Source organism: Cariama cristata, unplaced genomic scaffold (genome assembly GCF_000690535.1).
Source record: "Cariama cristata isolate BGI_N322 unplaced genomic scaffold, ASM69053v1 scaffold39476, whole genome shotgun sequence".
In the NCBI taxonomy this organism is placed as follows: Eukaryota; Metazoa; Chordata; class Aves; order Cariamiformes; family Cariamidae; genus Cariama; species Cariama cristata.
Window position 1 is genome coordinate 1 of NW_009624579.1, and position 25,267 is coordinate 25,267.

The window sequence follows — 25,267 nt, forward strand, 5'->3', positions numbered from 1 at the left end:
GGGGAAGAAGCGGTAGAATCCAGCGCCCTGTTTTGCCGTGCTTGTAGGCACCGGTTTGTTCTGTGAAGAAGTTATTTTAGGATATTTTTAACCTGGTCTTTGTTGTGTGGTTTGTCCGATGTCAGGTGACGTAGACAATAAAGATGCTGAACGTTTTTTAAATTTTTTTTTCAGGAGGTCATTGCTATCTAAACGCCGGCTGTAGGGCTTTGTAACAAGTCCGCTTCTTTCCGAAGTGGTGTTGGGCGTTTGCCATGTTAGCTGTTTACCAAGGAAGTTCAAGGAAGAGCTCTGAGAAGCTAGGTTATTTGAAATACCTTTTCTTTTTCAAATTGATTATGCTGAGGCACACTGAAGGCTTGAGACAAGGTTTTATTGCTGGGTCTATCTCCAGTTTATAATTAGATTTAAATAAATTTACTGTTGTGTCCACTGAAAGCAATAGATTTGCTAATCGTTCTCCAAGAGAAGTATCACATTCATAATTCTTTGTCTCCCTGCTTCAGTTTCTCTGCCATTCTTGGTCACTTTTCTTACCCCGAGTCCCTATTTACAACGAGTAAGTTACATTAATGTAATACACTGTGATTATCTTCACAGTTTGTCACTTGATTACTAATGCTAAGCATATGTTATTTCTGATAACATTGTTTTTTAAGCCATTGAATCTAAACTCAGGGGAGTTTGGTGTAGAGCAAGGTACTTTATTTTATTAAACAAAAGTTACCAGTCTTTTCTCAAGGTCATCTTAGACTTGTTGCCCACTCTCTGCCCCCTCTGTGCAATTGGCTTTTGCTGCTGTTTTGCATAGTTAAAAATATCAGCAACTGCCAAGTTGTGTTTTTCCTTGCAATGGCTTGTTGAGGGAATGGCTGACATTTCAGTGCGGCATCTCTCGCTTTCCTTGCACTAGCTTGTAAGATGAACAGGGAGATACTGTGCATTGCAGTATATATCAGAAGCAAATGATGCAGTTAAACCTATCTGTCTTTTAGGAGTATTGTTGCCGTTCTTCCATACTTGAAATCTAGCAAAAAAGTTTTACAGGAAGTTTGACTGCTTTTATATTTGATGCACCGTGAAGCACACTTGCAGAAGCAAAAGGATTTGTAGGTATTACCTACTAGCAATAACCACGTGCATAAATATTTTGTTTTCACCTCATTGCATCAGTTTAATAACAAGAAAAACTCCTGCCTAATGGGATGGATATTTGGGTGGCAAAATGCCCATATCTGTGACACTGAGAGAAAGACATAATGCTGTTAGCAGGCATCATCTTTTTTCTTTCTTTTGGGGATAAATGTATTCAAATAACTGATAGCTTATTTCATATGATAGCAGTGAGGCAGGGTTTTTTTTTGTGGCAGGAAAGCAGAAACCAAAGTAATCAAATATGAAATTGCAAATGTTTTGATGTGCAACAGCTCTCCCATCTCCCCGCCCCCCCAAATGTTTCTGAAAACGATAGTTCTTGGAGAGGTAGGTGATTTATTCCTCAAAGTCCAAGGGATGACAGACACCAAACCCTGACTGCAAAGAGCACTGTGATTCAATAATATATGCAACCATTGAACTAAATAGGACTTAATTTGAATTGTGTGCCTGTAAGTGCCTTTTTGAACTGGGGCCTGGGATCCTAAAGGAGAAGCATTTAATGCCCAAAAGCAGGTAAATGGAAATAAATTGAAGCATTTAGAATCATCTTTGTATTGATATTTTGGGGTTATATATTTTTAAAGCCTTAGTTACAGGAACGTGCGACTGGTGTTGCCTAAATCGTAAGCATGTAAGTAGTTGAATTGAGTGGGGTTTGGCATCTTTAGCATTTCAGAGGCTGTGGGGTTCTGGGGTTCTGTGTGAGACGATTCTGTCCCACAAGTAACTGTACGAACGTCTTTCCCTTCTCACAGCCCTTTAACCTATATCTGGGACGAAAACAAAACCACTGAAGGAGCTTGGCACGACAGTGACCATTTAGAAGGAATTGAGCCAGTCACCTTGGATGATAAACTACTTCCAGTCAGACTTGTTTGGTCGGTTTGCTAGGGGAAGGTCGCCTTAACAATGAAGTTGGTTTGGCAGGGGTCACTCGGCAGCTGATGGACGATCATGGGACCGAACAGGTGGCTCACCAGGCACTGAAGAGCAGGAGCTATGCTTTTTGCTGGCCTTGCCCATTTAGGGTTGCTCAGCTGGTGGATAAGTGAGTGTATTTGGATCTTCAAGATAGGGGATAAAATAAGCTTTCTTGAATGTGAAGAGAGTACACCTTGGGAATATGCTGTGGAGCCTCAGGGTTCAAGGACAGTGCCTAGATTCAGTTAAAATGCTGCAAACGCTGCCTCGGATGTGTACTGTAGCCTGCTCTTCTGATAACACTTCCAGGACGGGTTAACAAGGTGTGCATGGCCAGAATTTATCCCTGTCTGTTTTGCTAGAACCAGTTGTTAATTAATCTGGTTGCCCAATTTGAACTGAAACTCTAGAGTTTGGGAAGAGATGGGAAGTTACTGGGACAGAGGGGTTCATATGGCTAGGAACTTGCTGCAGAAAAATGAGAATAAAACTTGTGGCTTAACTGAGGTGATTTTACAGGGACAAGTGGTAGAGCTAGAGTTAATGATTTTATTTGTACTTGCATATTGTGACCTCCACTGATGCTGGTATCAGGGCAAGTTTAGGAGTTTCTGGGGTTTGTGCTTTACTTTTAAAGTAATGAGGGGAAAGCAGACCAAGTGAAGCAGGAGACAAAGTGAGTGGTCTTGCTCGCTAAGTGTCAAATACAGTTCTTCAGAAATGTTAAATAAGTGTCTGTGATTGTGTTTGGGCTTTGATACTCATCGCAAGGAAGAGAACTGGTGTTTGGTGTGCAACTACCTTGTATTACTTGAATAGCATTAACCATCCCTTGGAGCACGTCAGGGTTAAGCTCTGTGAGGGAATCTTTCACTGTGGTAACTGAGCTGCTGCAGGCACCAAGTCTTGCAACTTAGCTCATACTAGAACTGTTATTGCTAGGAATAAATTGGCAAGAATTCCCATTCCTTTGCCTTGTGATGTGTCAGGAGTATACAAGACGAGCCAGACATTCCAGTAAGTTATTTCAGAGTACACACTGAGGAGTATTAGGGCACAGAAGAGAATATAGCTTTGCTTGTTGGATTAACAGGTGTGGGGAGCTGGTATTTCACCGTGCACAGAGCAGTCTTAAACTCAGTGTCAGTTATTTGACCTTGCTTAAATCAGTCGTACAACAGATGTTGCGACGTAAGAGGAAATGAGGAACCAGAGAAGCCAATCAGGAGAATCTTCTTGAATTCAGGAACTAAGACCAGGCAAATCTTTACTTTTTTAATACTACATTCAAAGGCTGAGAAAAAAGACAGCTAAGGCATGTAAGTGTTAAATAGTAATGGAATTAATGTCTCTCTCAAGTAGTACATGCTGCCAAACTTTATGCTGGCGAACTGTTTGAAAATCCCAGTTGGACAGTTGCTGATTCAGTTATTTCTGTCTTTCGGTATCAACACTAAGCACACAGAATGTATAGTGAAATTCAAAACTGAAGACAGTGATTTGCCAGGATCCCGACTTTGTAATAAATCTACAGTAGTAAATGTGCTTTTGTTCAAGGGACTCAAAGCCCTTTCTGAGGAACACATACCTGTGTTGTGTTGAATGTGATTCATGCTGTTTGTGTGGATCTGAAATTTGGGGATTGACCTGGTAAGTTGTCTACCGTTGCAGCGGAAACCACTCTCTGTGCATGAAGATCTGGAATATGAGCTTGAGAAGAGATGGCTGACAATTGCGGCTTCTGTGCCACCTCCTGAACTGAGGGGAATTTCTAGTATGTGAAGTGTTCTTGGAGAAATACATTCCAGTCTTAAAAGACTTACAGTTTTATGGTTTAACTGAAGAAGGTCTACTTAGGATACTGTAAATTTTTCTGCCGCTACTTAGAAAGTGACCTTAGGCCTGTGGTAGCACACATCTTTCATATAGCACAATGAGTTGTGCCATATTAAAAGCTCTTGGAGCAGAATGAATCTATTTCATTTAGTTGCCAGCTATGAGTTTGTTACAAGCAATGTCTATAATAAATTTAGGGGAGTGTATGTGTATAACTAGATTTGAAAATTTAAAGTGTTCTTACCTCCTAATAAAGTGTGCTGTTTCCACACAGGCACACATGCAAGCCTCAGATCAGTGACTCTGTATTTTTATGCATCTTTCTAGTTTATTTCTTTTTATTTGCTTAGTAGGTTATCAGTATTTATGAAGCTACCTTCTTGTCCCAGGAAAGGAAGTTAGGTTAACAGGTTTTATAAAATCGCATCTTTTTCTTCCATATAGTGTTCAGGCTAGGAACGGAAGGGAAGGTTGTGTTTGTTCCCCTTGTATGTAACTTCAGTAGTTCTGATTAATGTCATTGTTGCTTAGAGATTTGAGGAGTAAAATTGATCGCCGTCCTACAGGTTTCACTGTGTGCTGTTCTTGAGGAGAAAATGAGGCTAACGGTAACGGAATTGTCTGCCTGCAAATTCAGAGGATGCCGTTGCAACAGTTGAATTCTGTGAGGTTGGCAGCATAACCATAAAGCTTATAAATTACACAAGATATAAATGCTTCTTGGCTTTAAATGCCTATCAGTATTGTACAGCAATTGATGGGTCATTCATCTTAGCAAAGAAAGCTTCCTCTTTCTTAAAGGCGAAAATGATCCATTTTTAAAAATTGAGTATGTCACTCTTCCCACTGCTTTGAAGATATAATCCATTTGATTTGTGGAAATACAGTAACCCAAACTCTGACTGGATAGCCAATAAGCAGACAAAATAAGTAAGGAGGTTTTCAGAAAACGCTTCGATCCAGCTTACTCTGGATATATTTGGGAGAAAGCAGCAGGTGTGAATGACTGGTGTATTTTTCCACTTGTTTTACTAGATCAAAAATGCCACATAGTAACTGGTCCAATAACCTGTGAATTTCTGTTTATTTTAAAGACAAACTCCTCCTTCTAGAGCAAAATAATAACTTTTAAGAATATTTTTGTTTTCTTTCATGCAGGGGTTCTGCGGTTGCCAAAATAATAGGCAATAATGTCAAAAAATTGCAAAAGTTTGCTTCCACAGTGAAGATGTGGGTCTTCGAGGAGAATATTAATGGGAGAAAACTGACAGATATCATAAATAATGAACATGAAAATGTAAAATATCTCCCTGGATACAAGCTGCCAGATAATGTGGTAAGGCTCAGAAGCTAAATTGTAGTTACGGAGCAGAGGGAATATTGCGCATGCTGTGAATGAATGTAGACATTTGGTTTGTTAATGCCATTAGGGTTTATAATATTTCAGACTGTATGCTGTTTTACTGATGAGATCAGAGATTTGAGCAAGCAAAATTATGCAGGTAGGTAAATCCAACACACTGTACTTTTTTTTTTTTTCAGTCTCAGTATTATCTTTATGTTAGTTCAGCTTCTGTATAGGGAAGCAAATGTGAAACCAAGGGCAAGATTAACAGTTCTGACCATAGCCCTTAAAAAAATAAATTTGGCCTCAACTTTAGAAGAGAGCTGCATGGTCAGTGAGAATTGAAGGGATTTCACGTACTCTGAAACTCTTAGAAAGTATTACAAGATGAGAACTAGAGTATTTCTCAAGCAAACCGCAAGCCATTTGCAGTTTGTGTGGTTCTCAGTTGCATTTCAACTGTGTGCAGTCAGATCAGCCTGTTAGATGGAGCGTTGCCAGGGCAGAACAGTGGGACTCCGCATCTGTTCTGTGTTGGTGTAATGTGATGGTCGGTGGGCAGGTGGTGACTCTTGCCCCAAGAACATTATATGAAGAGGCTGCAGCAGCTGACAATTCAGTAAAGATTTTGGGCAGGAAAAACATGAATTGCCATGCGTTGTGGTTTTCTCTTTAACATTAATGCTAAAATCCCATTTCCCTAGCCTTCAGCAAGTGTGGTCTTTCTGCTGGCCGCTACCTGCTCATTCAAGTTTGTTCTCTCTATCAATAGGTCGAGCTTTTTATTACGTTTTAAACCTGAGTGTCATTTTAAGGTGGTCATCAAGTGTTAGGAAAAGTGGAGTCTGGCAAGTGACTTCAAAGTAGGTCACCTTCTTAAAGGGTAAACAAAATGTATAAATACAGAGAAAGACAATATAAACTAGTAGATGTAAGAGGCCTGGAGAAGAAATTTGAGTGTATAAGGAACTAAGTAAAGAAACTACTTTTCTGCTTGCAATGATTTGTCAAAAATTGAGTTTGTTTTGTCAAAGAGAAGGCAGCTTCTTACTTTATATTTTCTTATTCAAAGCGCTTGTTTGAATGTTGCGGAACATTTTGAATTTTTTTGGCCCTAACCATGCTGGTGGCTGCAAAGGTGCCCCTTTCAAGACGTAAAATACCTTATTTGAAAGCTTAAATTCTTCTACTTTTCTGGAAAGTTTTATGTTACTGCTTATTTTCAATGATGAAGCACTGTAGTTTGTAGCATTCAGTGTAAGACCAAAATGTGCTTTGACTTGGAAGATAACACTTGTGTGTAGTGTTCATTTGAAGAAGTTATATGGCCTTTCTCTCCCATAACTACACAGGTTGCTGTCCCAAACCTTAATGAAGCTGTACAGGATGCAGACTTGCTGGTTTTTGTCATTCCTCATCAGTTCATTCATAAAGTCTGCGATGAAATCACAGGACGAGTACCCAAGAAAGCGCTCGGTATAACTCTCATAAAGGTATAATAAATGCTATGCATTAATAACTGAGAATGTGTTATGGAATCTTCTAAAACAAGATGGCTTGATATTTTGATATGAAAAGTCTCTTTGCGTTATTCGTTTGATTGTTCCATTAAACCTTTCTAGATGTAAGATTGGAATTTGTCTCGGTCATTAGTGGATTGTTATGTGGTATTTTATTTTAGGCTAACGCTTGCAGGAAGAGGAAAATGAGGCTGTTCACAGGACACTGAAAAAGAAAGAGAGTGAATATGTTTTGCACCACCAAGCTTTCCAATCTTTATTTGTTGTTTCCAAATGCATCATTAGATGAAGAACAGAGCAGGAGCATAATGCTTTGATTGTTAATGCACATCCCACACGCTGAGTTGATCATTTTAAGAACTGCTGAGAGAATTTCATGTGACTGAGAGGATAGTGCTCTTGTTCACGTAAAATATTATGTTGCAACAAGAGAGTCTGTTCAGCGTGGCCCAAAAAGACAGTTCGAGCATAGGAAATAGGAGGAGGCAGAGGTGCAGGAAGTGGTTCATTGGAGTGTTTGTAGTTTTGGTGGCAGGAGAATTTTTAAATGTGGATGAGCTTTCTTTCCCCCGCCCTGTGTGTGTTTAGTTGCAAAGAATAAGCTATTCCCACAAAGTTTGAAAGATTCTGGTTTGTTGTTGCTGTGTCCTTAGTTGAGAGTAGGCCATTTTCTCAGCACACATTCCCTTATTTACTGCCATTTCTGGGAAATGATATATTTATGGATCTGTGCTTAAAAAGATCAACCCGCCCATCACTACTTACTGCAAACTTGTCTCTTCAGTTTGGCTAACTAAGCCCATCAAATCTGTATTGTTTTGTCAGTGCTGATGTGATATATTGCTGAGATGTATGAAAAAGTAATGCTTCCCAAGTGCACTTGCTGTATTTTGTAGAAAAGCTTTTCATATTGTAGAAGGATAAAATAAGGCAGTGTTAAAAGAGCTAAATGCATAGCATCAAAACCACACAACTATGCTAGATGCCCTTAAGTTTATTGCTTTGAAGTTTATTGCTTTATACTTCTTTCTTCTGTAAGCTCAAGATAAACTTTATTCTCCTTTAATTTGCTAAATGTGATTTATGTTCTCATGTCCTTAGTGATAGGAATAATTCTACTGAAATTGGTGGAATAAATGAGGATTTATGTTCGCATGTCTGAATTCCGAGTCTGGGCCTTGGGATTACCACTCTGGGTATTGATTACCAGTGCTTTAATGGAGTGTTGATTAATGGCTATGTTTAAAAAAAAAAAAAAAAAAAAAATCCAAACCCCAAACAAACAAAGCCCAACCAAAAAAAAGCCCATACTTAGTGTAGTGTAAGTAAAATGGCGGCACCTGCCATGCAAAGCAGAGTTGATTATTAGGCAGCTTCCCACTGTCACGCTGAGTCACTGCATTAGTAGGGGGTCTTTTGAAAGAAATGGTGTGAGGCCCCTTCATTTTTTTGCAGGAGAATGCAAAGTACATGTTAGCTTTTTTGAAAACGCCTAACCGTGCATCATTAAAATTGTCGATTAAGAAGAAAGGGCTCAACACTAGTGCTATTAATGTGGCTTGTGTTAATTTCGGCAGTTAAAGTGCAGTTCTGCTCTGAAAAATACCATTAGTGGGACATCTTGTTTCTGTGCTTTCTTAATTGCTTGGCAAGTTAGCAGCGTGTCATCTTTCAGTCTATTTTTTTTCTTTTCTTTTTTTTTTTTGACAGTCTAATCTTCAAGCAGAGCCTATGGTCTGATAATAAAACTGAGTCTTTGGGAAATAAAGACATTTGTCTGCGTGTTCCCATTGAAACATTTGCAGCTATGTGGCTTTCCATAAGTTCTGATCACTGGCGTCTATGAAAACCTAACAAATCATTGTGTGGGTTTGGGGGGAGGAACCATGTACAACTTACGATGCAGTACAGCAGTGAGCGCAGGAAGCAGGGTAGGTGGAGGTCATTCAAAATACTCTTCAGGCAGCCTCAACATTTTTATCTACCTATATACGAGCCCCAGGGATTGCTCTGGCAGGTATGTTAGGACACAAGCGATAAGACCACAGAATTGGACTTTCATTGCCTGGGGATCATTGCTCCCCAGTGGAAATTCCCATGTTGGAGCCTTGGTTTTTGGAGGAGGGAGGGGTGTTTGTCTCTTCTCCTGTCATCTATCATTCAGTATTGGATTTAACTGTACAAGAAACAGGTGCAGCTCTCCTTGACTTTGTCAGAAGTTGCACCTGTTTCATAGCAGAGCTGATTTTGGCACCTAAGCCTCTCCAATCTCCTTTCACTTGGATGAATAACTGTTGTGTACGTATTCACATTTCTGGACTTGTTCCCAATGTGTGCATGCTTTTCTGTTTATTAATTGCCTGCTTAGGAGGAGGGGCCTTACAGTTGTTTTGTGGGGATGTTTTTGACGCTGTGAGGGGAAAAATACAACATGTATGTGTGTGCTTGCTTTCAGGTTCTTCCTGTATGACTCATTAAAGATGAGAAAGCAGAGCTGTGCATTAAGTGATACAGACTGAAAAATAATGCAGAAATGCAAGCACTGGTTTGATTGGCTGGTTTTGTACAGGCATTTCTGCATGTCTCTTGATTGCACCATGTTATTTAAGGAATAGCATCTCTGATCTGTGGACATGCAAAGTAATGCCTGCCTGAAATGTCACTACTGGCACCATACCAGTGTATCTGGAAGAAGTAGAGCATCACACTGCCTTTTTGCCTTTAAATCATAATTCAGAATTACCAATCCCTGAAAGTACCAAATCCTCAACATTAAAAAACAGTACTGTATGAAAGGTGGTATACTGTGGGAAAGAGAGACCATTTCAGTAGCTTGTCTGCCATGCCTCTGTTTTAAAAACTCAAAAGGAGCCTGTATTTAGCAGGTGAGGAGAAGAGGGGTTTGTGAGAAGAAAGTGGGCTCATTCGGATTTCCTGGTTCAGGGTACCAGCTCTCTTCTCCATTGCAGCATTAATCTCTGGGGTGATCTTTTCTAAGGACCTATTTCTGCCCCTACTTTTCTGCTTTTTATAAAGAGTGCATTATAAATACAGATTAAAAATATCCTTCGAAGTTAAATTGTTCTCAGTTGTTCAGCTTTCTACATATGTGTGAACGACTGTTCCATTCGTAGTAATATTGAAAATTATTAAACCGGGTTTTTACTAGTAAACTGTTGTTGGTATTATACACAAGGGAATCTGTCTGATATTTCAGTTCAGACACCTCTTCACAAAACAAGTTATTGGGATGTCACTTGGTGAGTTTTGGTGCAATTTCAAACCCAAGTGCAGGCCTGGTTCACAACTGATGGATTGGTGATGCTTCCTTGGTTTTAGTAAGCATACCCTGATAATAAGCAGCTGAGATTCTGAACTAACAAAGTTGAATATTCAGCACTTCTTAGAATCAGGTCTATGCGCATGGAATAAAAACTGTTACCATTATCTAAAGTTTAGTCCTAATTCTTAATGTGCTACCTCATATGAAAAGAAGATAGGTTGGAGAAGTCACAACACTGGCAGAAGTTTCACCGGTAGCAAGTCTGTCAACTTTAGCCTCTATCTGAGTAGGCCTTGTTGCCCTTCTCACCCGTGGACAAGACTAATTGTGATGTGCTTTCTTCTCTACTGTGTGTGATGAATGACTTTTTAGTAATTTCGTTTAATGTTGGCCGCAGGGAATAGATGAAGGCCCAGAGGGACTCAAGCTGATCTCTGACATTATTCGAGAGAAGATGGGAATAGACATCAGTGTGCTGATGGGAGCTAACATTGCCAATGAGGTGGCAGCAGAGAAATTTTGTGAAACCACAATAGGTACTGTTCCAAGTAATAAGAATGTTTAAAACGTGCTCCTCCCTCACAGTTTCACACCAAACAGCTCAAATGTTATCATTTTCAACATTAGCTGGCTGTTATCAGGAACTGTTGGGTTCTTCGTATTTTTAATGTTGAATTTCCTAGAATGTTTACACTTCCAAAAGTACTAGGACAATACTGGCAATAGAGAGAGAGGAAGGAGTGCAATTTTACCTAGTCTTATTAAGGTTGTGACCTTAGCAGTTGAAATACCAAACATGCTTTTTATCACCCTCCACATAACAAACTGCTTTATTTTATTTCTGTGCTTAAGATTTTGCTTGGGTCTGCATGGCTTTATGTGGATAAATGATGGTATATTCTGTACTCCAGCCCAGGTGTTATGATCACAGATGGCACCTTTATGTATGTTTGAGTGGTTGTGTTTTGGTTTTTTTAAGAGGTATCAATAACTTATTTTAATTTCTCAATTAGTTCCCCCAAAAGCTAGACATGGTTTTAGTTCTGTGTTGATGTCTGCATGCTTTTGCAGCACAAAGATGTGCCTAGTCTTGGATTTCACAATGTCTAGATAGGCATATGTGTGTGTATAGGCATACAGGTAGTCATACATAATAGCACAGAGTTCATGTTATTTTTTCAGTGTTAATTTTTACAGTTTTGTGCATTTTTAGCTTTGTAACCTCTCATTAACAGCTTTTGCATTGAACTTCTTTTTGAATGGTTGAATTACCTCTTAGTGCTTTGAAACATTTGTCAGTGGCAGCATGCTCAAATTAATAAAACATCCTTGACATGCCTTTAGCAGTAGGTGTTTTTCTGGAATGCAAGCCTTAAAATAATTGCAAGAATTGCACCTCCTATATTTTTAATTCACCTTTGTTTTATTATTAACTCTTCTTTTTAAAGAGAATGATCAAAACCAGAGAGAGTAGAGAAAATTGATGGGATTGTTATTTAGAATCTGTTGCTGGGCAGACAACGTATTACAAAGGCCAGAGTAACTCAGTGCAGAGCTTTTAAGTGCGGTGTAGACCTGTCCTTCGTCACTTAAAACAGGAGTCTGTTTAGGATGAAGATAGAGCAAGCTTATCTCTGCTTATAAGTATTTTGGCTTGCACAGGAAAGGCTAAATAACACCCAGATATATTACTCATTTTTTAGCCTTCCTTTCTTTTTTTCAACAGGCAGCAAAATCTTGGAAAATGGCCTTCTCTTCAAAGAACTCCTGCAGACTCCCAACTTCCGAATAACTGTGGTAGACGATGCAGATACTGTTGAGCTTTGTGGTGCTCTGAAGGTAAGATTAACAGGGTGCAGTTGGTACGCAGACACAATGGAGATCCTTGTAGAAAAAAGGAGGGTATTTTCATTATGATTTAAGTTTATTGTGCTTTATATAATGTATAAAACTGCTACATTACATTTCTGGAAGAGCCAGATGGGAAATTAGGGAGCAGCATGTTGTGAGAGTTGGCTTTTGGCCCCTTGTCTCACCGTCTCCCAAGTTCTCTTTCTACATCTTTCACTTAGCTTACACATAGTCATGAAACAAGTGTTGATTTCATCTAACTGGTCAACGTATTTCTAAATCCATTTTAGTTCCCTTTTTCTTTTTGCAACAGTGTGTTCACAAAAAGAAAGGGAAAAAGAAGTTGGCATTAAACCTTTGTGTCTGTTGACAAAATTATTCCCGTCTTCATTGACTTACACAATGTGAGCACTCTTTTGTTTTATATTTTGTGGATGTAAATTGCATAAGCTTTGTGTGGATAACCACATACAGAAATGACCTGAATAGGAAAAAAGTTATTTTGGACAGTTACTAATCTGGAATTTTTTTGGTAACAAAATCGATGCTGACAGGAAGCAAAGGCTAACTTAAACATATTCTTGGTGCTGTTTTTTTCAGGTCAATTTACAGGCCAATTGTGAAAGGAAAACACTAATCGCTTGGCACCCTGACCGCTAGTACTGTAGTTCATGCTATCTGGTATCTATCGTGGAAGCATTTCTGATGGGGGTAGTGGTTTAGTAGATAATTTGGCTTACTGTTTTATTTTTTTATGTTTTGGGTAATTATTTTGTATTGCTTTGTTTTTTCTGTTGAAATTATGTGTAAACTACACCATTTGCTTGCAAAGCTACTACGCCAACGAATGATGTCTTTAAGCTAAGGAGTTCTGATTCCTGCTTGGTGGGAAGTAGACTGATAGCTGTAATAACACAATATTTGGCCTACTGGTTTTCTTGATAATTTTGTCTTGAGAGCTGTCATACTGGAAGTCCTGGGAAGGAGGAGGTCATGGGTCTGTGCACTGGGCTAATGGGATACATTTGGTCTAACATGCAGTGGAGTTACTGTATCTATAGCAGTTTCTCAAGATTGTGGAGCTTGTAATTTGGCTCCACAGCCATTGCTTTAAAATGCTGTGGTGACGTGGGAGGTTAGCAGGAAAGAAATCCTTGTGTATAGACCCATGAAATTGGTCAAAAAGTTTTATAGATTTTTTTTTTTTTTCTTCTCTGAAATCTTCTCAGCCTGAGGTTTTCTGGCTAGCTTAAATTCTTGCTTGACAGAGATGTTCCATCCCAGGTAATTTTTATTCCAGACAAATGTCATGAAAGGGCGCTAGAGCTGAGCATGCCCATCAAACTGAGCAGCTAGTCAGCAGACACTTAAACTCCACTGTATAGGTCCAAGTCAGGCAAGATACCAGTATCTCTCTGGAAGTGCAGAAGAATTTAAATAAATTGTGTTGTTCTTGACCTGGAAAGATACTGAGGTGAAACTTGTATATTTTCTTGGTAGCCTTGTTTTGTTCCTCCCTCCTGCTTCATTATTCGTTATACATTCTGCAGACTGAACTCTCTAGTTGCATTTCTGAAAAGCTATATATATTCTGTGTGCTCCAGTCATTTGGTTTTGATCGCAGTATATTTTGTTAACCGAGTTGAGAGTTCCAAAGAAATGCATGGTATAAGCTCTAACTAAACGGCTAATTAAGGATAGATTAAATTGTTTAAAAAAACTATGGATTTCTTGCCTGATTAAAAGGCATGAACTGGTATAAAGTGGCATCAATCAGTAATGCTAGTATAGGTGATGTTTTTTAAACATACAGCTCTTCCTTCATCTCAAAGAAAATTTTATTAAAATTGTATTTTTTAAAGTAATTTTTCATTTAAAACCCTTTCTAGTTTGGTCCTAAATCTTGTTCTGACAGCATGTAAATAATTTCCTGAGCTGTTTTTAACTTGAAGATTGCAAAGTTTTATTACTGCATTGGAAACATGGATGCCTCTGAAAGAAAATGAAGAAGCTAAAATTAAACAGAGGGATATGTTTTTATTGCCTGCGCAAAGCAAAACGCAGAGCTCAATGTCAATAGTGAAATGTAAACTTGAGCTTTTTTTCTTAGAAGTTGTACGTTCTTACTATTAGAAGAATTGTTTGCTAAGGGTAACAACAAGCACTTTGCTTTTTTATGATTAATCTAATAATCTTTGTAACAAAAATGTGAAAAGTAAGCATCTTTCCATGTGATTGTTTTTAGAGAAAAATCTAAAGTGTAGCTTCTGTCAGCTGACAGTTACTTTATTAAACATGGAAAGTTACTTCGTGGAAAAAATAGTAAAAGTTAGCATTATTTAACTTGCTGGAAATAGGAAATTCCTATTTCAGAAGATGACAGCATCATGTTGTGTGAAGAGACAGGTATTATAAAAGGAGAGGTTCTCCTCTCTTTCTATAGCAGTGCCAATTCAAAATATGAGCAGCGTCACTGCAAACTATGGCTTAGAGGACAGAAGTAAGGAGGCACACAGGCCAGTCCAAACCGTCTTTTTGGACGTGAAAACAGTAACAGCAATTCCTGTATTGGTATTTAAAGGGTGAGAAATAGTACACTGTGAGAAATAGTATATTCTCCCAGCTTCTGCATTTTTCTATAAATACCAGCTTGGGAAAAGGAGATTTTTTGAGTATTCCTGGCATAATAGACTAGATCTTGTTAAAAGTCTATACTTACCTCGCTCTTTATTTCTGCAAGCCTTTCTAAGCAGGGAACATTTTCAGTGTGGATGGTTGCTTAAAGGTTGGGAAAAAGTACAGAAGGGTAACAGGGAGCACTCTGAGCACAGCGTTCCCTTACAATCATGATAATTTTAGGTTTGAAATCTGATTTTTGAAGCATATTTGAATTCAGATTGTAATAATAGGTATTGCAGCTGGGTGATCATGAAAAAACATGCTTGATTGCTGTTTATATGCATATACGTATTGAATATCCACTTCATTTACTGTATTTATTTTTTTGTGACAATGGGCTGATGGAGATGTACTGAAGTATAGAAATCAGCGCAGTGAAACTGCAGTCTTGTGTCACCTTGGAGCCCAGCTGAATAGGCAATGGCAGTCACTTTACAAAATCTGATCATACTGAGGAAGAACAGCTGGCTACAGTAACTTGTTGGCTGTAGGAACAAAAAGCGCTTGGCATGTTCTTCTCTATCAGGATTTCTTTCTTTTGAGGACGGAAGCGCATTTCACAGTTATTTGTTGACTCTTTTCTAAGGGTTGAAGTCAGAAATCATCAAACTTTAAATTTGGATAGTTCAGTTTCAAGGTGTTCGGTTGGCTTTACAGGCAGCCTGACCCAAGGCCACCTACAAGTTCCAACTGCCAATTGCCAGACGATGAAGGGGCCTTCCTAGGAAGTACTTAAAGGTTATGACACCACTGTAAGAGTAGTATGTGCAGCTATGCGTACATATGGATGTGCTCCTGCATACTGATGGATGTGATACTGCAGAGTAGCACAGTCCCAAGGTTATCACCTCTGAGGTCTCCTTAAAGTCCTTAGTGCCTGTGCCAGTGTGTGGTCTTACGATCAAATAGCACCGATGTGAGGCAAGGCTGAGCTGGTGTATGAACCTAGCAGCATACTTGAGGGGCAATATAAGCATTGGTAGCTGCATTATTGGGTGTAAACTGTACTGGAATCACTCACCCAGTGGAGCAGTGCCAGGGGTGAGGGTGAGGGAAGGAGAAGTGAGAATCTAATCCTTGCATATGGAAAAATGGCCATGCTCCAGCTGCCTGATGGGTCTGGAGAGTTAAAAACCCTCAAATGGCAGCAGTCAAGGACCAAGGCAGATGTGACAGTTACTGTAGGAAGGAGAAGGAGCAGCGGCTGTGGTTGCCTTTCAGGTTGCTTCAGGCCCACCTCTAAATCTTACAACTCCAGCTTAGCCTTAAGCAAAGCAGTAAGAAGTGTAACGATGATTTTTTGTTTACCAGGTTGTGCAACACAGCATTATTACTTCAAAAGGTGGCCTTGCAAAGTGTGTTTATGGCAGTCACTGTTGGGTAGTCAGTTGAGGTACTGTAGAAGTTGATTGTGGTAATTACTCTTTCCTGAGATTAAGTGGAAATGAAATCTGCTGTTTACATTCAAGTTTGCCGGGAGTAAGCAAGCAGTTTATGCTTAATCTCTCTGACAGTCCTGCTGATACTGTCTTTGATTTGTTGAGTCGTCATTTGGCCTCTCTCAGCCATGACAGGAAGCAAGGAGCTTCTCCATGTGTAAGCAGGAAGGAAAGCAGGTTGTGCTTGAGCTGGGACACTACCTCAAGGAAGGCTGGACATCCCAGGTGAATTAACATTTCTCCTTAGTTCTCTAATGATGCATTTAATTATGGAAAAGTAACGGTTGCTTCTAGAAATGACCTCTGAAGCTGTCTTCGTGAGCACTCCACAAACTTACTGTAAAGAGAGTAGGACTGTAAATCGGATATTTCTGAGCACTGACTGTGTGAGAGAACAGTCTGTCAGCAAAGTCTGCAGACTTCTTAGCCTTGGTTTCTTGGTCATCTATTGACCTAGCATTTGTGACCTCTGGCATGTTCTCAGCAGGCCATGTGCAAGTAAAAGACACTTTTTCTCATTTGTTCTGGCACATACTGTGAGCACTGCCTGGCGTCAACGTTTCTTTTCTGGAGCATACCTTCACTATCTAGGTCATAAAATAACTTAATCCAGTCCTTGCTCATGTTCTAGAATAACTCGGGCTAGGACTAATGCCGGCTTCTGGATACCAGACCAGCTAAAGACTCGCCTGGTAGTGCAAAGTATTTTAGTAGCTTACAACCATATGCAGTATAAAAACACCCTGTGCATCTTGCTTACAGGATGCGTGGTTTCATGTAAAAAGCTGTTAATGCAGAGATGGGGGAAATGTGTTTGCTCAAGCGTGAAGCGGTTTTTTGAGAGCTCTGAATCCTTCAGGCCAAGAGGAACATTATGTTGCAGTCATTTTGGGGTTATTGTGACAGTATTTTTGAACCTCTGGAACAACAGATTTGTCTGTAGGCTAAAGTTGTCCTTGCTTATTGGGCTCTCAGACCTCCACGTTGTATATGCAAATAGAGTCAGTTCGAGCTCACGGAAACGTGGACTCTCTCTTCTTGCACAAATGTATACCCATTGCACTTGCAGGAACTCTTGTAACTTCAAGTGTAGGCTTTGGCAGTGGCAGTGTTCAGGATCATCCATCTCGGATACAGAAAGATTTTTTCTCCAGATAAATAGGTGTTTTTCCCCCCACCCAGTCTGCCTCACAGATCACTGTAGTGCTGGTGCCATTAGGCTCTCGTGTGTTAATTTGTGTTTTGCTTATCCATCTTCCTGAAACAAGCTCAGCTTACTGCCTGCACCCGGAGATTTTAAGTACCAAGCTGCCCGGTTTGGTCTTCTTTTGGACTGAAAGATGACTTGGCCCAAATTTTGTGAGATTTTTTTGTTGTTTTGTTTTTAAAAGGAGTGGTTCATCTTTCAGTAAGGTGTAACTTTCAATGTGGTACAATTCAGTTCTTTACAGTATATTAGACATGAGAGAGTTGTCATAGAGTCTCCAAGGATTTAAATGAAACCAGATGGTAGACCTTGTAAATTCATAGTTGTGGCCTGAGGGTTATATAGACCAGGATATAACACTCTCCTAGGCCTGGGTGTGTGTTCTAGAGCATAATCAGTTGTCTCGTTTCCTCATTATTTGCATACTATGTGTAAGAACATACAATGGGGACATTGGACAAACCAGGAACTTAGTGTTTCAGACTCGCAACTTCCCTTCTTCCCTACCCCGTTTCCTCAGAAGTAACTAGTCTTGATACGACTTGCTTAAAACAATATTTCTGTTACTCCAAAGACAAACATTGCAAAAGGTAGGAGTAGACAAAAAAATAGCATAGGCGAAATCATACTGTAAATTATGATCAGGTAGGCTGCTTCAGAGTGGAAAGGAAAGTCAAAGCAGGCAAAGTTGGAGGGAAGGGGAAGCTTTAGTATTGGAGCATTCAAGAAGTACATGGAAAAAGCCCAGAGGTTGTTCAAAAATGTTTCTGTTTTTAGCTGAGCGCTAAACACTTGCATACTTCAGATATGTGTAAATTCCATTTAAATGGGTTATCCCATCTAAAAACTTCTTAAATACCTGTTTGACTTCCTCTTGCTTTGCCGCTAAATGAACAAATATGGGAGATTGCTCTGGGAGGTGTCTGATGAAAACATACCTTGACTAAATCACCTCAGCCAAGATTTAAGCCAAGATGATCTAAAGTACCAGCTTTAAAAGTCTGATCGTCTTTTGCTGCTTCAGGTCTGATGTTGAGGTATCTGTCTACAATTTTTAAGGTCACCTTTAGACCTCAGCTAGCTCCTCAAAAAACAATGACTCATCTTCTGACCTCATTTGATTCAGAGTCATCTAGCCGTGACTGGCCACACAGTGCTGCAGCTGCCTGTGGTTTTTGGTTCTTACAGTCCAAAAACCAAAACAAAACTGTCTGTCAATCAGCTTGTTGCTTTCATTAGCAACTTCTGACTGTTGCTGTTTCATCAGCAACAGTTAAAGTTGGGTGGGTTGGTTGGCTGGTGTGGTGTCCCCTGCATCAGGTGCTACGTTAAGTGCCATAATGTTGGTTCTCCTGTGATTTCTGTTGAGGTCACTGCTGCTGTTGTTGCATGCAGAAAGGTATTACTACATCTATTGCTTCCTTGTTTGCTTTATCAGTATGTCAGAATACCATCTTTGTCGGAGTGTTTTGGGTTTTAGTAGAGGTTTTTTGTTGTAGGGGCAAACTAACCATGGCTAGTCTCAGTAAATAGCTTTTATAGTCACTTCACTCGGACATCTCTCAGCTAATCTCTTTGTTCATAAACCAAAGAAGGGACTGTATAGCTGATTGCTCATGAAGAAACAGTACATTCTTTGTAGAAGGCTGTAACCAGGTCTAAGGAAAAAAAAAACCACGTTTTTTGCTTAGGAAAGGTCTTCCTGTGTCATGAACCTTTGGGGAATCCTTGATTAACTATTACTATTACAGGAACTCTGCATACTTAAAAGGGCTGAATAGTATTAGCTTGGCTGAATTTGGTCCCTTAGCACAGCAGCATGGAAATCAATAAATGTTTCTTAGATTCACTATTACTTTAATCATAAAAAAAAAGAAAGGATAAAAGGGCTGTGGGATGTCAGTCTAACTTTACCTCTACCTCAGGGCAGAAATAGCTCAATCTAGATGAAACCTTGTTTTAGTGTAGTGTAACCTGTTTGTTCTTAAAGATAGTCGATAATAATAGCTCCACAGCCTCTGGGGCAACTTATTCCAGAGCTTTAACTATGCTTTCATCCTTGGAAATACTTAGTAATGCAAGACTTGTCATCTCTTTGTCTTTTTTTTTTTTTTTTTTCCCCCCCAAAGGTTATCCCATAGATGTCAAAATCCCAAAACCAAAAAACCCAAAACAACAACCTGGTCTTACACTAGCAAACTGTTTGCAGTTCTTAAGGACATCTACACTCTGTCTTTTGGAGTCTCCTAGGACTCTGTAAGCAATAGCTGACTCATTTCCCATTTGTTTTTTCTCTTCTCATTAGAATATAGTAGCAGTAGGAGCTGGGTTCTGTGATGGCCTTTGCTGCGGTGACAATACCAAAGCTGCCGTTATTCGCCTTGGCCTAATGGAGATGATTGCCTTTGCCAGAATTTTTTGCAAAGGACAGGTATCTACTGCCACTTTCCTGGAGAGCTGTGGAGTAGCTGATCTCATCACAACATGTTATGGTGGCCGGAATCGACGTGTAGCAGAAGCGTTCGTTAAAACTGGAAAGGTACCATGTTCACTGGGTGAATTCCGTTGTTCCAAGTACTAGTACTCCTGGTTTGTTGGAGTAATAGTACAGTTATCTGAGACATGCTAGCTGTACTGAGTTATTACCCTTCTCTTTAAATTTCCCTTCGTTTTTGAGTGTGTTACAAGGCTAGAATGAGTGTAAAGGTGTTAAAAAGGAGGGGTGCTGGAGAGATAAGATGATGGGAGATGTGGATTTAAGAAGGAAAGTATTTACAAACAAGAATATAGGATCACTTTTGAGAAAGGAAAAATCCTCAGTAAAGTTGTTTGTTGATTCCCCCCCCCCCCCCCCCCCCCCCCCCCAGATGTTGTCAGGCTTATGAAAACTTTGTCATAGCTCTCCTTTTCTTCCTATTTTTTCCCCTCTGTTGTTTAGTCTATTGAAGAATTGGAGCAAGAAATGTTGAATGGTCAGAAACTGCAAGGACCACAGACTTCTGCAGAAGTGTATCGCATCCTCAAGCAGAAAGGAATGCTGGAAAAGTAAGAATAGATAAAGCAAGTTCCACATACCCCTTTTTTATCTCCGTAATTCTTTCTGTATATTTGGTGTTGGTATCTTCATAATGGTAATAGCCAAAAAGAAAATCACTGTAATAAGAGTAGCTTAATCCCCAGTTAAAATCACAGAGGGAAGTGAATAGAACCTCAAAATAATATTGCTGCAGATAGAACTAATGGTGTGACGTTAAATTTGTGAATGCCCTTCTGTTTGCAGAATGTATTATTGCCTTCTGCTATCACAGAAAAGCACAGCGAGGTGCTTTTTAACATGTGGAAGGAATAAAATACATGAAAAGAGAAGCTGAGCCTCTGAAAGAGATTTGTGAAGAGTCTCTACGGCTCATTTCATAGTAGTAAATTCATTACTTATCTCCAAGGAGAGGAGCTTTGTTATTAAGGACCTGTATAGGTGATCATCTGAATAGAGTGGCTGCTTCTATCTGTGTGGATTCTAGCTTAGATACCGCAGTTCTCTTTCCTAATGTGACTTCCAGTTTGCTGTAGGATAAAACCTGCCATCTGCTTGTGTAGGTCGGGGGGGGTTTCGTGGTATGAAATTAAGCAGGTTGTCCTGGATTTTTAATGAATCACCTGCATTAAATTACTTACTTTTTAACATTATCTTTAGATGTAAGGCATCTAAGTCTGTCTCTGCAGTGTACAGTAATTAAGATAACTGCAGAAAAAATATAATTAAAATGTTGGCTTCATTCTTTGCTGTTTATGATTACCTAAATGAGACGGGATGCTGTGTTTGGGTTTTTTTTTGTTGGTGGGTTTTTTTTTTCCCCTGTTCTATCTTACAACAAATAGAGTGCATTACAGAAAACTTCGGGATGTGTTTTTAATGAAAGCTATGAAAACAGAGAGTTGCTAATTTCTGTTTGGTATACCAACATCTGTGTGTCAGTTCTTCATAAAAGGTCTCATTCAACAAGACTTTTGAAAGCAACTTTCGCATTGTTTTTTTGAAAACTTTCTTGCTACTGCTTTAAAACATAAAACACAGTGAAACAGCCATGGTTTCAAAGTGATGAGGTAAGAGTCTAGTAAGAGTAAAATTTCATAGTCTCATCCTACAAAAAGTGTCCCAAGGCTACATAGAAATACACAAGAGTCACAGTTCAGCGGAAGAGCCTTGGTAGCAGGGTTGATGCCTATTGATATTTACAGTGCAACCCATTTTTTCATTTCAACAGTTGTAGAACTAGCCCTCTTAGTGTGCTCAGACAGAAGATGCATTAGGAGTTTGCTGGCCATGAGCCTGCAGTCAGCCTCAATTCTGCTTTCCCCATGTGAAGCATGGCAGAGTAACGTTCTCTGTGATAAACAGCAAGACTTTATGTATCAAGATATGGTTTGTAGTAGTGGTACTTCTTCACTGAGAAGTAACTGCCAGTACTGTATCTAAAGCTGTCTGAAACTTGCTTTTGCTTCAGAAGGTTCACATGTTTTGTGGCCACCTCTCACATAGGCGTAATAAATTTTATTTTAGTGCCTACATTTAAGATTTTACAGTAAAAGCAAATTCGGCCCCCTCCAGCCCAATATGTTATACAAAGTGAGTGATAAGTGAGGCTTGTTAATAAATGCAAAAGTCTTTGTGTATATTTTTTTTCTGCATATTTCCTAGTGAGGGTTTCGGAGCCTACACAGTGTAGCATTGCATTTGAAAGAGCAGCTATGTGGCTATACGTTCATTGTGGTTCCACCAATGAAATAAATAAAAAAATCAAGTCAGTTGGATTGACCTGAAATAATTTTTGCTGTTGCTGCTATACTTGTTCTCCACAAAATAAAAAAAAAAAGACATGCATTTAAAATGTTTCAGATAAAAATGAAGTTCTAAATTTTGAGTTGAGCACTTGTAATAAAAGTCATAGAAACGACGGATTGAATTCACAAGCATGTCCATTCGCCCGCTTTTTTTTCCCTAGAAAGGCAAAGTATTGCATTCAGCCAAGTACAGAGCCTGTATCTGCCCCGGAGAACGTGGTAGTCACCATGCTGTAATGGTACTCAGGGGTGGCTCATGGTTCTTCTCAGTGCTGTGTTTGTGCATGACAGATAAAGCTCTAGAGTGACTGATGGGACCACTTTCCTAAGAAGAAAGTCCTAGTCCAGATGTATTCTGAATCAGTCAGAAATTCACTGTTTCACCATCTCCAATGCTCCTTATTTTTTTATTTCAGTCAAAGTGACGTAGTGTGTTTGGTCAGAATTTATCAATATAAAAGACCTTGCTGAAATGGCATACTTATTTTGGTGAACAGATAATTAATCCCTAAAATTCACCAAGCTCTGTATGAAAATGGGACTTGTCTGGCTGTCACTGTCCAGGATGGACAGAAAGCAAATACCAATTTCTGTAAAGTGTCTTGGCTGTAACAAGCCAAGATTATCAGAGAAGCCTGAATAATTTGGGGGTTGTTGGAAACGTGGCTGATTTTTAAAAAGAAAATAAGAAGAGATAGAATTTAGTGTTCCAAAATCCACGTTCCATTTTGGACTCTTATTAAAAACTTGATCTTCAGTTTCTTCTTGGGTCTCTTTGTGTCATATTCTGCAATTGTATTATCAAATTATTGCTCAGAGATAATGAGTAACAGATGTGCCAGTCATTCTTTTTACCCACAGATGCGTACTGCTATAAGAATGCCAAGGAAAGATCCGAGTGTTTTTAATTTTTTAATTTTTTTAGATCACTTAATGGTTGTGCCGTACGTAATGAATGCTGCAGGCTCCGTTATAGCTAGCTGGGCTTCTGAGAGTGACTCATTTTAGAGATGCATGTAGGTTCTGTATTTATCCAGTGCTTTTCAGCCCAGCGTTAGCGGTTGACAAATACTAAAAGAAATTGATTTTTCAGCCTCTCTCTTTTCCCTCCCTCTCCTCACCCCATTTTATTTCTTTCATTTAAGAAAATGTTACAGAATAAACTTAACACTGTGTTTGCTTTCCCCATCCTGTTTCCTCAGGTTTCCGCTATTCACTGCTGTGTATCAAATCTGCTATGAAGGGAAGCCTGTCAGAGAGATGATATCCTGCCTTCAAAGTCACCCAGAGCACATATAAAATCAATCAGGCCATCGTACTAATGCAGCTTTCTGCCTTTTGAATTTCTATCTGGGTTCAAGTGGATGTATCATTAAGCTTGGTTCAGAGCTGCTCGCTAGGCAACAGTAACAACATGAATGTCTCGGAATGGGTATTGAGTTTTGTTATACAGCCTAGCTGGACATAGCATGCAGTGTTGGCTTGGTGATTGTCATTTTACTGGCTGTTTCAAGATACGCAATGCAAAAGTTGCACTACATATCTAGTGTGTATACACAAGCGTATTTTGTGCGTGTTCCTACACCATAAAACACAATGTTTTGTGGTCTCTTACTAAGGCCTAGTCCAAAATCCACTGGCCACTGTGGGAAGAATCCCACTGGTTTTGATGGAGACTGAATCAAGCCTGTAACCTTGAAATGTTATGAGTCTTTCTATTAGAACTTGGGTTTATTCTGTATACACAATGAAATTTTAACATTTTGCATGCTTACGATTATATTAATTTAAGCAATATTAATGCAAAACAAATGGTAGCAGTTATTCAGGGGGCTGCAGGGGTATTTTAATGAACTCTGGTGAAGAATATTTTGATTTTTTGAAAGTCTTTAAAACTGTCGGACTATTTTGAAACCAATTTCTAAGTGAATTTAAAGTTTTTAATTACACTGTTTTAAAGGGAATGTGATAGAGGGGGATCATTACCTCCCCTTCTGTTTTTTAATCCTTGCATTTTTGTATTTCTCCGTTTCTCCCTTGCCGTTCCCAGGTGTTAGGCTCTTCTAGCATCCCATTCCCCAAAGCAGATGGGAGATGTTGACCTGGGGGTTCTAAACCCTGGAGCCTAGGGTTCATTTTAGCGTTGTACCTGTTTTTTTTCTTCACTGGTATTGTTTGGTGGGTGGGGAGGATACTCTTGGGTATCCACTGCTCAGAATCGTCAGGCTGTTTCTAGCTTAACCATCAGCTACAAAGTGTTGCGCTCCACACAACGCTCCAAGGAATGTTTGGGGATTTCCCTGGTAGATCATGCTGAGGGATTCTGTGCCAGTACGATGACTGCATTCATTTCAGTGCCTGCCAGTGACTTGACAGGTCAACTGGACTGTAGTCCTGAACCAGCCTCCCCAGAGAAATGATGAATTCTGAAGTTACTCTTTCACTGCACAAAACTTGAATGGGTGCTGGATCAAGTCCTTTATGACCAATCTCCCAGAAAGCTCCTCAAAGGCATCTTGTCTTTTTTATTCCCCAGGTATCTCAACTAGGTTTTTTTCAGGCAGCTTTGCTTTATCAGGGAGGTCAATTTTATTTATTATTGGAAAATTTGGGATTTTATGGAGTTTGGGGGTGGGGTTGGCTTGGGGTTTTTTTGGATTTCTTTTTTAAGAAGTTTGATGCAAGAGAAGATAGATAAATGAAATCTGTCTTGCTTTTCTGGTATACTAAACTGTAGGTTTTTTTGTAAAATATATGCTAGTTACATAAAGAGTGGACTCATTCTTGAGGCTGGGTTAACATCGAGATTTACAGAGCTCGACAAGAATGCCCATCCGCTCTTGAATATCCACTCCAAACCTCTGAGCAGTATCAGAACTGTTGTTCACTGTTCACAGTGATGTTTTTAGACCAGAAAACATGAGCGCAAACCCACCCTGAAGCTTTTAAGTTATCATTCAAAACTTGCTAAAACAGAGGGGATGCCTGGGAATAATTGTCAGACTTAAGTAGCCTGGATTACTCCGAAATAGGCGAGCATTGGGGCAGCTTTGTATTGACAGGAAGATGCTTCAGCTCAGGAGTACCATTTCTTGTGCTGCTATAATGTTTTGCATTAATTTTTGGAAGATCTCGTGAATGTCCTCAGATATTCAGGGATGTGAAAAATTATTTTGCCTTATTTCT

General features: G+C 39.4%; 1 protein-coding gene across 1 annotated transcript; it reads left to right on the forward strand.

The window, feature by feature from the left end:
• Positions 1-5,079: 5,079 nt before the first annotated feature.
• On the forward strand, positions 5,080-23,622 carry LOC104164022 (glycerol-3-phosphate dehydrogenase 1-like protein). Its single transcript, XM_009703220.1, has 7 exons — positions 5,080-5,251; positions 6,613-6,753; positions 10,461-10,599; positions 11,790-11,902; positions 19,545-19,778; positions 20,178-20,284; positions 23,284-23,622. The coding sequence occupies exons 1-7, from the start codon at positions 5,144-5,146 to the stop codon at positions 23,378-23,380; spliced, it is 939 nt and encodes a 312-aa protein (XP_009701522.1). The 5' UTR covers positions 5,080-5,143; the 3' UTR covers positions 23,381-23,622.
• Positions 23,623-25,267: the final 1,645 nt, after the last annotated feature.

Coding starts and splice junctions, on each gene's coding strand:
- LOC104164022 (XM_009703220.1), top strand. CDS start 5,144: ATGTGGGTCTTCGAGGAGAATATTAATGGGAGAAAACTGACAGATATC. Junction 6,754..10,460: donor TCGGTATAACTCTCATAAAG/GTATAATAAATG, acceptor TGTTGGCCGCAG/GGAATAGATGAAGGCCCAGA. Junction 10,600..11,789: donor ATTTTGTGAAACCACAATAG/GTACTGTTCCAA, acceptor TTTTTTCAACAG/GCAGCAAAATCTTGGAAAAT.